Source organism: Rhincodon typus, chromosome 14 (genome assembly GCF_021869965.1).
Source record: "Rhincodon typus isolate 14 chromosome 14, sRhiTyp1.1, whole genome shotgun sequence".
Classification (NCBI taxonomy): domain Eukaryota; kingdom Metazoa; phylum Chordata; class Chondrichthyes; order Orectolobiformes; family Rhincodontidae; genus Rhincodon; species Rhincodon typus.
In genome coordinates, this window is record NC_063345.1 from 21,057,855 (window position 1) to 21,073,714 (window position 15,860).

Consider the following 15,860-nt stretch of genomic DNA (forward strand, 5'->3'; position numbering starts at 1 on the left):
CGCACTGTTAATGCGCACACTTACGCTGCTCACTCGCACTGTTAATGTGCACACTTACGCTGCTCACTCACACTGTTAATGTGCACACTTACACTGCTCACTCACACTGGCAGTCAATGTACACATTTACACTGCTCACTTATTCTGACAGAAAATCATGACCCATTGTGTTCTGGGAACATGTATGATTTTTGGCATCCATGAAATCTTAAACTTCATATTTTGGCCCAGAAAAGAAACACAAACTTCCAACAGGCACTAAACAACTCTAAAAATAAAAGATTTTAAGAATGTCACTTTACCTCCAGTACAGATTTTCCCACGAGTAAACCAGCATGCAGAATCTGTTTTTGGTAAGACTCCATTGGGAAAATGAATTGCTCGCCCTGTCAATCGTATTAGATCTGTTTCCATATCTATGGTGTATGTGTGATACAGTTCAGTTCCTTTTCCATCAGTGTCCAGGATTACATAATCAGTGAAGCTGTCCCCATTTTTGTCAGTCCAAATCCTCTGATTAAAGCCATCAAATCTTATGTCCTTAGCAAACTTAGCTATGTTGCTGCCAGAGACCCAGGCTTGGTGTTTTCTATTGTTTTCCATAGCTTTGGCGAGAAAATAAATTGCATTATAGATTGTACCAAACAATGGGGATACCTGGTGACCAAAAAGAAAGTGTTTCACAATCTACCCTGGTAATGCCATTACTGGCAGAAGGATTTAATTACATTGTGAACACATAAGGAGTGATTCTAATCTTGAACACAGAGTGGAGTGGCTACTGAGCCCATACAGTACAAAATTGTGTACTGATGTGTGCTGCTGTCACTGGACTATCAAAGGGCCATAAAACTTTCATAATCAGGTTCACCCACAGCTGGAGCATGGCATCCAGTTCTGGGCTCCTCATTTTAGGAAGGATGCGAATTGGCATTGGAGACGGTGCAGGAATGATAGACAGAGTAGATGGGGAGAAAGTGGTGCTGTTGATGGAAGGATTAAAAACGAGAAGATGCTGATATAAGGTGATCGGCAGAAGAAGCAATGGCATTATGAGGAAAAGTCTTTTTAGGCAAATGTGCGTAAGGTCTGGAATGCAGTGCCTGAGTGTAGTGGAGACAGATTCTAGGTATTTTTATCAACCTGTTCAGACATGTTAGGATACACCTCTGGAGCAGGTGAGACTTGAACCTAGGCCTCCTGGCCTAGAAGCAGAGAGTTTGCAATGGTTTAACAAGAATCCACAAATGAACAAGTCAAGCATGGTTTCCTAACTTGCAAAATGGAATTGGATAATTATCATTTAAAATTCAATGCCATACAGAGGAGAAGGAGTAGGTGAGTTCCTTTTGCAGGACATGAAAAACTGAATTGTCTCTTTCTGTGTTGTGATCATTCTCTGGTTCTAAAAACAAAACAGCCTGTATTATGTTTCTCCTAATGAACATTTCCAATTACCTTTGGTATATATGGACGGAGGGCTTAGGGCTTGGTTGCAATCATAAAATGTTTCCAATGTGCACTGCCCAACTCATCCATAATAAATGGTCACTTGGCAAAGAACCTGAAGAATTGGGACTCCAGCATACATCACTGTGAATTGAAGAAGTGGGAAATAGCTGAAGATAAGAAAACAACAATTAAAAGGTACCTGGTGAGGCTTCAAGTGTGTTATAATTTCCCGGCTCTGCACATGCTCTTGAAATGCCTGATGGAATGACACCTTTGCAGAATCCACAGTGATTGTTAACACTGAGTCGTATGCCTTCTGGAGCTTTGAATTGTTCACCAGCACTGGGTAGGGAGTGTTTTGGTATGGGAGACTGTAAAGAAGAGTGTCATATGGTATAAACACGTAGCTGCCTTCAGTCATCTGCAAATCATGGGCACTTTCCAAAAGCTGTTTCTGCATCTCACCTCCAATAAGAATTGAGTGCATACACATGATTATCACTGAAAAACACACAGAAGGGTTTTGTTATCAAGCTTTTAGTGGAGATCCAAGATTCATAAATCTAGCTTGCTACTTTCAAAATATTACTACATAAGAACATAAGAAACAAGAGCTGGAAAGGATCAACTGGCCCTTGAAGTATGTTCCACTATTCAATACAAAATGACTGACCTTCTAAGTTAGTTTCATTTCCAAGCACTACTTCTGTTCCCCTTCATTCTCTTAGTAGCAAAACATCTATCAATTTCTGTCCTAAAGATACCCAACAACAGCACATCCACAGTCCCCTTAACCCTGCATATGTACACAAGGAAATCAGGATTTTGCTATTGGAGTTATCCTGCTTCTCCAGAAACTTTGGTCTACTAATATCTGATGGAAAGACATCGTATTAAATGCAAGGAAATGCATAACTTTGTTGTTATTACATGAAACATTTCCGATAAACAGGGCTGTATAGATAACGATTTGTCCATTCCAATTAATTTTTAAAAGTATGATAATGTTATTAATTACTGCAAAACAATCACTCTGTAACTGAGACTTAACTTTTAGAAGTGTGGAATCTCATTCCTTAAGTTTTTTGTATTATTTTGCAGATTATTTAAAAAATAATTTTTGCTTACTTGTTTCCCTCTGCCTATTATCTTTTCCAGTTGTACATATCCCTCCCTCTCTTTATTTTGCTTTTTGTACATGATTTGACATTTTATTTTCTGGTTTGAGAGCTGCGCATCTAAATTTGGGCTTTCCTGTGGTTTCAGCTCTATGTGTACTACTTGGGGATCAAAAACAGTGTCTGTAGATCACATTGGACACTATCTTGGTGTGGGCGCTGGTGTGTTCCTCTCAAATCCATGGAAAGCATGGAGCACTGGAAATGGCAAACAGCCTGCAATGCTATTTTAGTGCTAGTGAAGCCACTTTTAAGCTCAATGCTACAACTAACGCAATCTTTTATTCTCTTAGCTAATTGTATTAAGACAAAATTATGAGAGATATGATCAAGAGTAAACCATGGGGCCAGTCAATCCTGCTCAATATGATTATGGCTGATCTTGATCTTCAATTTCACCCACTCCCTGTATCTTTTAATTTCCTGAGAAACCAGAAGTCTCTATTGTAGTCTTGAAATATTCAGTGATAAAGCATCCAGAAGCCTCTGTGATAGCAAATTTCAAAAATTCACAATCTCTTTAATGACAAAAAAGTTTTCCTCATCTCAGTCCTAACTGATTGTCACCTTATTCTGAGACCTGGAACCCCATGCTTTAAATTCCCCAACTGGCAGAAGCAATCTCTAAATGTCTACCCTGTCAAGAACGTTCAGAACCTTGTACTTTTCAATGACATAACATATCATTCATCTAAACTCCAGATAGTATAGGCACAATACAGTTTGTCTCTCATCATAAGACAATCCTTTCATCCCAGGGACCAATCAAGGGGACCCTCACTACCTTCAATACAAACACCTCCTTCCTTAAATATGAAGACAGAATTTGCATGTAGTTTTTCAGATGTGGTCTCACCAAAGTCCTGTAAAATTTTAACAAGACTTTGTTACTCCTCTACACTCCCCCTTGCAATAAAAGCTAACATGCCATTAGACTTCATAATTGCTTTCTGCAACTACATGCAAACTTTGTGTTCCTCATATAAAAATAGACCTAGGTTCTTCTGAAGATTAATATTTACAAGTTTCACATCTTTTGAATAATGTTAAGCTTTTCTATTATAGAGTCTTACATTCATCGAGTCGTATAGCACGGAAACAGACCCTTTGGTCCAACTATTCCATACTGACCTTATTGCCAAACTAAACCAGTCGCACTTGCCCGCATTTGGCCCATATCCTTCCAAACTTCTCCTATTCATGTACTTATCCAAGTGTCTTTTAAATGTTGTAACTGTACCTGCATCACCCACTTCCTCATTCCACTTACAAACGGCTCTCTGCATAAAAATTCATCTGCCATGCATTTGCTGACTCACTCAACTTGTCTAAATCACCCTGAAGCATTTCTGCATCCTCCACACAGTTCACCCTCCCACCCAGCTTTGTGTAACCCGCAAAATTGAAGATATTACATTTAGTTCCTTCATCTAAATCATTCATATATATTGCGAAGGTCTGAGGTACAAGCATTGAACCTTGTGGTACCTGATGACTCATTGACTGCCTCTCAGAAAATGACCTATTTATTCCTACACTTTGTTTCCTGTCTGCCAACCAGTTCTCTAATTCAGTACATTATTCTCAATCCAATGCATTTCAGTTTTACACATTAATCTCTTTTGCGAGACCTCATCAAAAGACTTCTGAAAGTCCAAGTAAACCACATCCACTGGCTCCCCCAATCAGTTCTACTAGTTATATCCTCAAGAAATTCCAATAGATTTTCCAAGCTTGATTTCCCTTTCGTAAAAATATGCTGATTGTGTCCAATCCTGTCACTGTTTTCCAAGTGCTCTGCTATTAAATCATTTATAACAGACTTTAGCATTTTCCCTACTACCAATGTCAGGCTAACTGGTCTATGAAGTCCTGTTTTCTCTCTTTATAAGTACTGGGATTACAATAGTTACCCCCAGTTTTGACAAATTTATTAAAATGTTTCAAGGGGATAGATAAAGTGGTAATGTGTAGAGGTAATATGCCTGCATTTGTAAAAGGTGCTATACATTAAGTTAATGGGCAAGATAAAGGCTCATGAAGTTGGTAATATATTAGCATCAATAGAGGATGGTTTAACAGACAGGAAGCAATTGGATGGCATAAAGAGGGCATTTTCAGGTTGGCAGGTTGGGATTAGTGGAGTGTTACAAGAACTAGTGCTGGGACCTCAGTGATTCAGAATCAATGGTAAGGACAAAGAGAAAGAGATTAATGTATCTCAGGGCATGGGTATCAGGCATACGCACCCATCATCCACAGTAATCTGACATTCGCCAATCCCTCATGGTCATCATTGCACCCATCCAATCGACCTGGAGGGTGCTTAGATGCACAGACCTGTACTGCAGGGTGAATGGGCAACTTTGCACATAGGCAAGCATTGGACCAGGCTGCATCTTAGAGTTACTCGCCTGCTGTCCTCACACTCGCTCACTTACTACCCACTTGTTCAGAGTTGGTGTTCACTATAATTGTTTTTGCTGCTACGTGAATGTCTGAGGTTCAGGCATGGTCAGATGTGGAAGCCATTCATCAGCGATCAACATGTGCTGGACTTCCAATGGCTGCACAGCTTACACTGTCTGTTGCTCTCACCATTCATGCCTTACCTGGCCTTGCTTTGCTGGTCAGCAGGCTTCAGTTGGGGGTGGGGTGGGGGGGGGGGTGTGGGGGGGGGGGGGGGGGGAAGCGCAGGATGCACATTGGGGGAGTGTACATTTTGTATGCATTAGTGACAGTACATGAGAGGCAATATTTTTACACAGAATGGTTCACGTGTGGAATGAACTTTTAGAGGAAGTAGTGAATGCGGTACAGTTACAATATTCAAAAGACTTTTGGATAAGTACATGATTAAGAAATGTTTGGAGCGATATGGGCCAAGTGCAGGCAGGTCGAACTAGTTTAGTTTGGGATTATGGTCAGCACGGACTGGTTGGACCAAGTGGTCTGTTTCCATGCTGTATGACCCTATGACCCTTTTGGATGGCAGTGAGTTGCCAGGGTCTGGTGTTGTGGCCTCCTCTGCTGGTCCCTGGGAAGAGGACACCCTTCCTCTGCAGCACCCATTCCTCCAGGACTTCCAGGTACAAATTCTCTGACATCTTCAGAATGACTGTCTATTACCCAGCAAGGCAGTTTGGGAATACCAGTCTCATCTGGGTGCAATGTGGCCTTTTGATTATAGTGTGGGTAACAGGGATGCTGGTCTTTCAGTGGTTATTCAGAAGGCAGGTATCAGGGATACTGGTCTTTCACTGCATGGTGAGATTATCCCAGACTGGCATGTTGTAAGATCAGGATAGAATCAGACAAGAAGGGCACCAGAGGGGAAGAGTAGGTAGTTGACAGAATTGAGAAATAGCTCCACTTTGAAGTTCCAGGAAAGGAAGAATGTGGAACAAGAGATGGTGTGATAAATATCCATAGTGGGATGAGGTAATGCATGTTCTATTTGGAATTTTGGGGGAATATTAGAAAAGGTTTTGGGAAAAGAAATACATGGATTGTCAAGAAAATAGAGGAAAAAGAGACAGTTAGCTGTTTATAGGTTGGTAACTCTCTTGTCTCCAAGTTCGAAGGTTCGAGCCCTACTCCAGAACCTGAGCAGAGATCAATAATGCTGGAATTTTGGTGCAGTTCTATGGGAGTACTGCACAGCCAGTGCAAAAACCCAGGTGTTATTTGTCCTCTCAGACAGTTGTAAGTTATTCCAAGGAGCTATTTCCTAATATCCTGCCCAATATTTATTCCCCAATTTACATCACTAAAAGAGATTAATTGATCGTTATCACATTGCTGTTTTGAAGGGGGACAGTGCTGGCTCTGTGCAAATTAGCTTTGTGTTTTCTACATCACAACAACATTTAGATTGGTTTTGTTGACTGAAAAATGCTTTGAGATGTTTGGTGGTGAAAGGCACTATATGGATGAAATCGTTATTATTCAACCAGCAATCTCTTCTGCTGGTCCCCAGAGAGCATTTTGCTCCCGATATAATGACAAACTAATGCTGAAGGATCTACACAAAATTCATTGTGAACAACTCTCAGATATCAACAGCATTCCCATTAACAGGTTACAGATTGCTAACTTCAAAGGTTAATTGAATTTTTATTTATTTATTTGTTGGTCAGCATTTCCTACCATTCACTAATTGATGAACCAAATAAAAAAAGTCTGTACATACTGTGAAGTTTCTCAATAGTTTTTATTTTCTTTAGAATGTTCCTGATGCTCCCTGGTTCATTGTCCATTGAAAACACAGCTGCCACTGGCAGGCCCTGTTTCCTGAGGGCACTGGCCACTTTCGCAGCTGTATCCACCCAAATGTCTTCCGTTGATGAGATGATGGCTACATGGGCCCACCGAAAGCTTTTCATCACCCTGAAGAGAACTCTTGTTGGAGATGGTAAAGTTCTCACAAAGGTTGGATGATTCAGAGTATCGTCCAGTTCATAGTTTATACAAGCCCACGAAAATATAATTCTATTCCAATTTTTTCCCAGAAGAGAAGCAGGTTCACAATAGCCCGGATTTGTAGGGCCAATGAATCCAGATGCCAGTTCTGAATACTCAAGAAAAGCAGCTAAAGCTTTGGAGGTTTGACAGCCTTCATTTAGTATCACATAATCAAAGTGGTTGCCAAGACTTAAGGAGGAATCCTTGTTGATTCGATCAACAGCTAATTTGGCAGCAACATTTGGAAGAGCTTTACCAAACATTGGGTCACATCTCCAGGGTCCTACAACCCCCACTTTGTACGTCACACAATGTACTGAATGTGGAAGCGTCAAACTCAACAGAATGATGCAAAACAGGAGGAAGGGCGACAGTGAATATGAAGCAAACCATTGGTTTTTGGTATCAACCCAAATTGGAGGGTTTGATAATTTCAATGTAAACCTACTGAAACAAGAGGAATGATATGACATGGCTACCCTACAGCAGTCCAGAACATTTAGTTGAGGAATAAATTTAAAAATTAATCCGTTATTTCCGAGTTGTTTGCAAAAGCTCTGCAAAAAGAAAAAGAGACTTAGGTTCATTCAGTTCATCCCACCCGTGAATGCCTACACATTCTTGTTCACTTTCACTGTCCTTCTTGACTGTGTTTTGATTACAACTAGTATTGCAAAGCTCCTGCTAATCTTTCTAGCTCCAAATATACCACACACATGTTTCACATTCGCCTTAATTCTTACATCTTCTCTACCCTAAAATTGGTGGCAGATTCAGTGCTGCCAGTGGAGGGAAGCATCCAGAAGATGCACATCATGGAACCATTCATCAATTTAATGGGTTTTAAAACAGGGTTTGTGAATCTGTAACTCCTTCAATGTACTTTCTAGGAGTTATGGTCAGAAATCACACGACACCAGGTTATAGCCCAACAGGTTCATTTGAAAATACAAGCTTTCAGAACATAACCCCTTCATCAGGTGAATTGAGAAAGAAGAACACAGAACACAGAATTTATAAGTAAAGGATCAACACAACTGATGAGGATGTGTTAAACAAACCTAAGATGCTGTTACATCTTTAATCAGTTAGAAGGTTTTAATTGATTAATATGTATATGTAAATCCACTAATTTCTTTCAAGCCACTGCCTTGAGAGAACCAAACGTTTTATCAGTGTAAAAAAGAGGTGACATTTTAGGTCAGACAATGCATGTTAGGTGTGAAGCCTTGTTTAGAATCTGTTTGTGTTTTGGTTTGGAGTCAGACTGGTTTTATTACGTTGACTGACTGACTATAATTTGTGTGCTTTTTGAACAAAATTGAATGTAACTACAAATACAAATTCACCCCATAGATTTATGTGTGTGTGTGTGGGTGTGTGGAGCGAGGGGAGAGAGACAGAAAAGTGTGTGTCCGTGTTTGCGCGTAAGGGGTGGGGGAGAGAAAGAGAGTGTGTGTGTGTGCGTGTGTGGACGAGGGGAGAGAGACAATGATTGTGTGTAGGGAGAGAGAGTGTGTGTGTGAGAGTAAGAGGGGGAGGGGGAAGAAAGAGAGTGAGAGTGTGAGTGTGTTAGGGAGAGTGTGCATATGTGTGTGTGTTTGTGAGAGAGAGTCTGTGTGTGTATGTGAGAGTGTGTTTGTGTAGGAGAGTGTGTGTGTATGTATACGTGTGTATGAGTGTATGTGTGTGTGAGAGTGTGTAGTGTGGTGGGGTCACGTGTAGTGCGACATTAACCCAAGATCCCGGGTGAGGTCATCCTCAGGAGTACTGCATTTGGCTATTAGCCTCTGCTCGGCAACTCTGCGTTGTTGTGTATCCGAAGTCTGCCTTGGAGGACGTTTACCTGAAGATCCGATGCCAAATGTCCTTGACCGCCTCATGTTCCCCCACGGGGAGGGAATATCCCTGTTTGGTGAGTGTTGCGCAGTGACCATTCATCCGTTGTAGCGTCTGCATAGTTTTGCCAATATACCATGCCTAAAGGTGATCCCACCATGCTATACACTCTCTCACTCACACACTTGCACACATGCATACAACACACACGCACACACACACACACACACACACACACACACACACAGATCCTCTCTGACACGCACACTGTTTCTCAAGCACACACACACATACACATGCACACATATTCTTTCTCTGCCTCTTTCTCTCTCTCTCACACACACACACACACACACAGATCCTCTCTCATACTACTGTTTCTCAAGCACACACACACATACACATGCACACATATTCTCTCTCTGCCTCCTTCTCACACGCACACACACTGTCTCTCTCCCTCACACACAGAGACACGCACACATTCTTTCTCTCTCTTTCTCTCTCCACCACCGTCCCACTCCCCACACACACAAGCGTCACTCTCTCTCTCCCTCACACAGACACACACACACTCTCTCTCCCACACACACACACAGAGACACACAGGCACACACACACTCTCTCTCTCCACCCCCACAAGCATGCACCCACACACACTCTCTCTCTCCCTCCCACCCCCACACACACACGCACACTCTTTCTCTTTCTCTCTCTCTCCTCAACCAACCCAGCTCCCCCCACACACAAGCACACACTCTCTCTCTCTTACACACACGCGCACACACACACAGTCTTTCTCAGTGGTGTGACCTTTTGATCTTTGACTTATAAATTCTGTGTCTGATACCATCTCTCTCACTAACACCAGCAGAAGGAGCGAGTCTCTGAAAGCTTGTGTTGTCAAATAAACCTGTTGGACTATAACCTGGTGATGTGTGATTTCTGACCTTGTCCACCCCAGTCCAACACCCGCACCTCCACTTGTAGGAGTTATGTGCCACAATGGACGAGAAACTTTCCTCGAAATATTCACTGCAACATATCTTACATTAATCTGTTATTTCAAAATATCTCAGTAACAATGGAAGTTCGTATTTTTCTCTGTCTTTTCTTATTCCTTCAATCCTTAAAAATCGAGGGTAGGCATAACTGAATTACTACTATCTTGATTGATCTCACCTTCTTTCCTGCATCTTTGACCCTTATCCTACATTGTTGACCATTGTTGTACAATAAAATTTGACATTTAGACAACTAGCTCAAGGCAGTGCACTACATAAGCTTTTATTACCTCTGTACACAGCCAAAACTCATGTTCTGCCTGAAGAAGGATGACTGAAACATTAACTCTTTTTTTCTCTCTGCTAATGCTGCTAGACCTGCTGAGTTTCTTCAGCGCTTTCTATTTTTCCAGCAATATTCAATTTGAATAAGATCCTAAATTGACCTTCCAGTACAGAGCTGAATTTCAATTGATGCTTATTTACTATTTCTGTTAAAAAAAACATGCAAAACCATTCTGTCTAATCTCTCACATATTGCACAATTGAATACACCTCATGCTGTAAAACTGAACATGTTTTCCAAGAATCTTTGCAATGGAACGTCCATTAAATATATTTTTAAAACATTGCTCCAAAAGGATAGTGAAAGACAGAGAGAAAAAGAATTCCTGAATCTTAATATGACATGTTAAAGTGTATTGACAATTCAGATTTAGGGAAATTTGTCAAACCCTGTACTAATATCTTACAGCAACTGTAACTCAATTTATTGCAGCTACACTGTAACCCACATGTATGTTTTATTACGTTAAACCATACCAAACCTGATTACTCCATTAAGATCATAATCTAAACAATTTTACATTTGAATGTTATTGATGTTGCTATAAAACTCTTAAAATAGTGAAGGAAAATCTAAACTCACCGATTTTTCAGGTGAAGAAATGAAGTTACTTTCTCTCATGCTCTGTTTAACGAGGTCTCAGACTTTAGTGACTGATCTGATTAAATTCTATCGCATCAACCTGCTTACCAATTTGCAACATTCAATACTAATATTGTAATTCCTGTTCTTTTCCTTCATACTATGCTGATCTCGATGGATATGTCAAAAACATTCTTTTCACATGCATTTCTTTCTCTATGAACTGGGGACAAACAGTTGCCTTGTGAAAGGTTAGTGTTTTGGATAGTACAGACTGCAGCTTACAGCCAGTATTGTAACCAAGGAATAGTAAATCCTTTAAACTGATATGTAACAGAGCAGTGTATCTCAGTGACCTACATACAATGACCTTAAGATTTGGCTCAATTATCCAGCAGTGCTAAATCCCAGTGTGAATTTTACTTAGGGAGCGTTCAATAGAAATGAATGTGGGTCTTAAATTGATATGTGTAGAAAAATGGCAAATGAGAAAAGATTTTTAAAACATAGATTTTGTTTTTATTTATTGTCACATGTACTTGAATACAGTGGAAAGTTTTCATTTTGCGAGCAGTACAGGCAGATCATAAGGATATACAGAACATGGGGTGTTTGGACAGAGCAAGGCATATAGGGCACAGGAGGTGCACAAAAGCAAGATCAACATTAGATTTGAAATTAGAGAGGTCTATTCAGCAGTCTAATAACAGCGGGGAATAAGCTGTGTATTGACTAATTAGTGCATTTCAGACTGCAGAAAATAATTCTGCGTGAATTTATGACACATTAGTGACATAAGCAGAGTTTTTAAAAAACACACTTCCTCCAGTTCGCAATGTTTCTTACTCAATGTTGCTGTATCAACTGGCGAGATATAATCCCGGGCCCTGGCCACCAAAATGGCTCTATCAAATCAGTTTCTGAAATTTCTATTTTGCGTCTCAAGAAATTGATCATGAGCATTCTGAAGTGACTGTGAAAGAAAGGCAACTAAACTGACTGGAACAGTTAGCTGAATGAAAAGATCAACATACTTGAAAATGAATTTGAAAATAAAAATGAAAACAAAACTTTGCAGGAAATTGTGGAAGAAGTGCAAATGAAGGCTCCATTTTCGAAGAGCAGTGGGAAAAAAAAGAATGTGTGCAGAAGAATGTGTGACAGTCCTCTCACATAAGGTAGAATACGGTTTGAGTGAAGATAGTAAAACTCGCTTTATGCATTTGGTATGAATTGAAACAGTGAAATAGCAAAAAGTTCATTATGGTGGAAAATATCAGTTTTGAAAACTAGTTGTCACTAGATATATATGCTTTTCATAGCAAACTTGAGAATCTGTTGAAAGCATGTTTCTAACAAAAAAGTGAGAAAAAGCCACACGAGAATTCAAAGGATGGGAGAAAAGAAAAGGAAAAGTCTCGAACAGCAATGTCATTGACCTTGCTCAGGAAAAGATGGGTCAGGAGAAAATGTTCAAAAATCAAAGCCAATTGTCATACAAAACACTTTTATTTGAAAATGAAAAGCATACCGATAACATTCTCAAATCAGCCATAAGAGATTTTGGTCAAAGGAGAGATCAATTGCTAACACATAAAGAAATCATTTTGATGCTGTCAACTGAAAATGAGATTTTGCCACTTGAGTTCTGAAAATGAACTAAAGATAAAGTTAGGCCGACTTACTGCCGATGAAAAGAGCAACAATTGGGCACTGTGCTTAATTGAAACATATGTTGGGGTGTTAGAGGAAGAACATAGCATAAAAGATCGAGCTGAGTTATATTAATGCTATCATGCAGAAAACCTGCTAATCGTACTTGCTATTTTCCATTGTTTCAGATACATTTTCATAGCTTTGCTAATACGATATGTGTAGGTCTATAATTGTGGAAAATGAAAAGATTATCTGTACACCATATCATTTGTGAGGAGTTTATGATGATAAAAAACTTGTATTTTTTAAATTATTAATAAACCTTCATTATTATGAAACTTTCTTTCCTTCAAGGTAGAGTAATCTAAAATATTAATTTAGAATTATATTGACTGGACATGGATCCAGATCCTAGAGTTTCTCAGAAAGAACACTTTGCAAAGGAGGTTGGCTGTTGCAGGAATCATATTGCATTTGCTAAGAACACAAGCTGCTTGACTGGAGTCACTGAGTCAACAATAATTTCAGAGAGTGGTCACATGGCTAAGATTGTGGGTGTTAGTCAAAGGTAACTTGCCTTGTGAACAACAAATTTACTCTCTCTCTGTTCTTCTAAAACCACTCTCATAAAACTTTGTGAATTGAGAAATCCTTAGAAAATCTCATCAGTACAAGTGGAGAGTTCCTAAGGGAGAATTTGAAATTTACACAACTGTCTCCTGAAAAGCATTTTCAGACAATCATAACTGATCCAGGAAAATATCACAGTGTCAACTGCCGTGTGAAATAATTTGAGCTACAGGCCAAAATTTGGACAATTTTTTAAAATTGTTCATTCATGGGATCTGGGTGTCACTGGCTAGGCCAGCATTTATTGCCTATCCCGAATTGCCCAGAGGACAGTTAAAAGTCAATCACATTGCTGTGGGTCTGGAATCACATGTAGACCAGGTAAGGACGACAGTTTCTTTCCCTAAAGTGAATCAGATGGGTTTTTCCTGACGTTTGGTCATCATTAGACTCTTAATTCCAGATTTTTATTGAATACAAATTCTGCCATCTGCCATAGCTAGATTTGAATGCAGGTCCCCGAAAACATTACATGAGTCAATGGATTAATAGTCCAGCAATAATACCACTAGGCTGTTGCCTTCCCCATTACTGGGAATGGTCCTAAAACCACTTGTGATTTTCTTTGTTAAAGTTAACTGTTACTTACCTAAAGTACTCAAGATAACATTCTGCAAAGTTCTGTGTTTTCCTCCCAAACTTTGAGGTTGTGTGTGTTATCTTTTTAAAGGGTAGTTGTATATATTTGCATAGGTTAAACCTTTCATTTGTAATCATTTCATCTTTGCTCAAGTACGTTTTTGCGTGTAATAAAGTAAACACTTATTTGTTACTTGAGGAACGTGGCTGAGTCATTTCTGACACATATACAGTCTGAAAATTAACAATATCACCTCTCTTCTTAAATTCAGACATTGTTGTGACCAGTGGAAGAATGGGTCAAAGAAAAGAATCAGTTTACCCTCCTAGCTGGATAAAACAACATCTGTACAAAGCTGGGATAACAAGAAAAAGTCTGAAGAAGGGTCTAGGCCCGAAATGTCAGCCTTCCTGCTCCTCTGATGCTGCTTGGCCTGCTGTGTACATCCAGCTCTACACCTTGTTATCCCAGATTCTCCAGCATCTGCAGATCCTACTACATCTGTACAAAGCTACTGAGAAGGTTCATCAAACTTACAAAAGGGCATAACCCATCAAATACTGAAATCCTATAATTATCAACTGCAGCCCTGACGTCAATGACAGTCTCTCTCACCTCACCTCTGGAATACAGCTGTTTTGTCAATGTTTGAACCAAGGCTGTAATGAGGTCAGGAGCTGAGTGGCCCTGGTGGAATCTAAATTGGGCATCACTGAGCAGGTTATTGCTGAGCAGGTGCTGCTTCGTAGCTCTGTTGATAACATCTTCCATCACTTTACTGATGATCAAGAGTAGACTGATGGGGTGGTAATTGGTCAGGTTAGATTTATCCTTTTTGTTTGTGTACAGGACATACTTGGGTAATTTTCCGCATTGCCAGGTAGTATAGTAACTGTACTGGAAGAACTTGTGGTGGTGGCAAGTTCTGGAGCACAAGTGCTACTGCCAGAATATTATCAGGGACCACAGACTCTGAAGTATCCAGTGCCTTCCCATTTCTTGATATCATGTGGAGTGAGATAAAATGGCTAAAGATTGGTATCTGGGATGCTAAGACCACTGGAGGAGACTGAGATGGATCATTCACTCAGCACCTCTGACTGAAGATTGCTGCAAATGCCTCAGCTTTAATTTTTGCAATGATGAGCTTGGCTCTTCTATCATTGAGGATGGTGATATTTGTGGATCCTCCTCTTCCAGTGCTCACTTCTGCTTATTACTTGCTGCTTATGCTGTACATAAGTAGTACTGTTTGGTAGCTTCACCAGGTTGTCACCTCATTTTCAGATATGCCTGGTGCTGCTCCTGACGTGTTCTCCTTCACTCTCCACTGAACCAGGGTTGATCGCCTGGCTTGATAGTAATCATTGAGCAGGAAATATTGCGGGTCACGAGGTCTTTGATTTTAGTGGAGTACAATTATGCTGCTGTTGATGGCCCACAGCGCCGCATGGATGCCCAGTCTTGAGTTGCTAGATCTGTTTGAAGTCTGTACCGTTTAGCTAATGCCACACAACATGACAGAGGGTATTCTCAATGTGAAGGTGGGCATTAGCCTAGTGGTGTTTTCATTAGATTATTAATCCAGAGACCCAGATAATGTTCTGCACTCAAATATCCACCTTTAGGCCAGATGAGACCCTTATGTGGCCAATTAACAGACCCCTTCCACCCTGTAAAATCCAGCCCTATCAGTGTGTGTAGCACATGGATACTGGAGAGTCTGTTTAGGTGATGTGGTGGTTATGGTTGAAGAGTCACTGGACTTCAAACATTCATTCTGATTTTCTCTCCATAAATGCTGCTCGACCTACTGAGATTCTTCAGCACTTTCTGATTTTGTTTCAGATGTCCAGCATCTGCAGTTGTTTTATTGAATAGCTGGCAATGTGTACAGTTTGAGAGGTGTGAAGGTTTCAGTAAAGCTAAAATAGAACCATTAAATAAAAAAAAGTGGAAAAAGTACAAATGTGGGAAGTACACAGCACATGTGCCACTACCTATGAAGAAAGAAGATTGGTTTAGATCAGTGATAACAAAGTGTAGAGCTGGATGAACACAGCAGGCCAAGCAGCATCAGAGGAGCAGGAAAGCTGATGTTTCGGGTCTAGACCCTTCTTCAGAAATCA

At 40.2% G+C, this 15,860-nt stretch overlaps 2 protein-coding genes across 2 annotated transcripts in view; both read right to left on the reverse strand.

The window, feature by feature from the left end:
* The window catches only part of LOC109931641 (retinal guanylyl cyclase 2-like), a 48,901-nt gene extending 41,319 nt beyond the window's left edge, over window positions 1–7,582 (reverse strand). The window contains 3 exon segments of the mRNA XM_048605461.1: window positions 303–657; window positions 1,652–1,953; window positions 6,823–7,582. Coding sequence (XP_048461418.1) covers window positions 303–657; window positions 1,652–1,953; window positions 6,823–7,567 — 1,402 coding nt within the window. The 5' untranslated portion in view covers window positions 7,568–7,582.
* Window positions 1–15,860, reverse strand: part of LOC109936583 (transforming growth factor beta activator LRRC32-like) — a 267,744-nt gene that overhangs the window by 130,787 nt on the left and 121,097 nt on the right. The window lies entirely within an intron of this gene.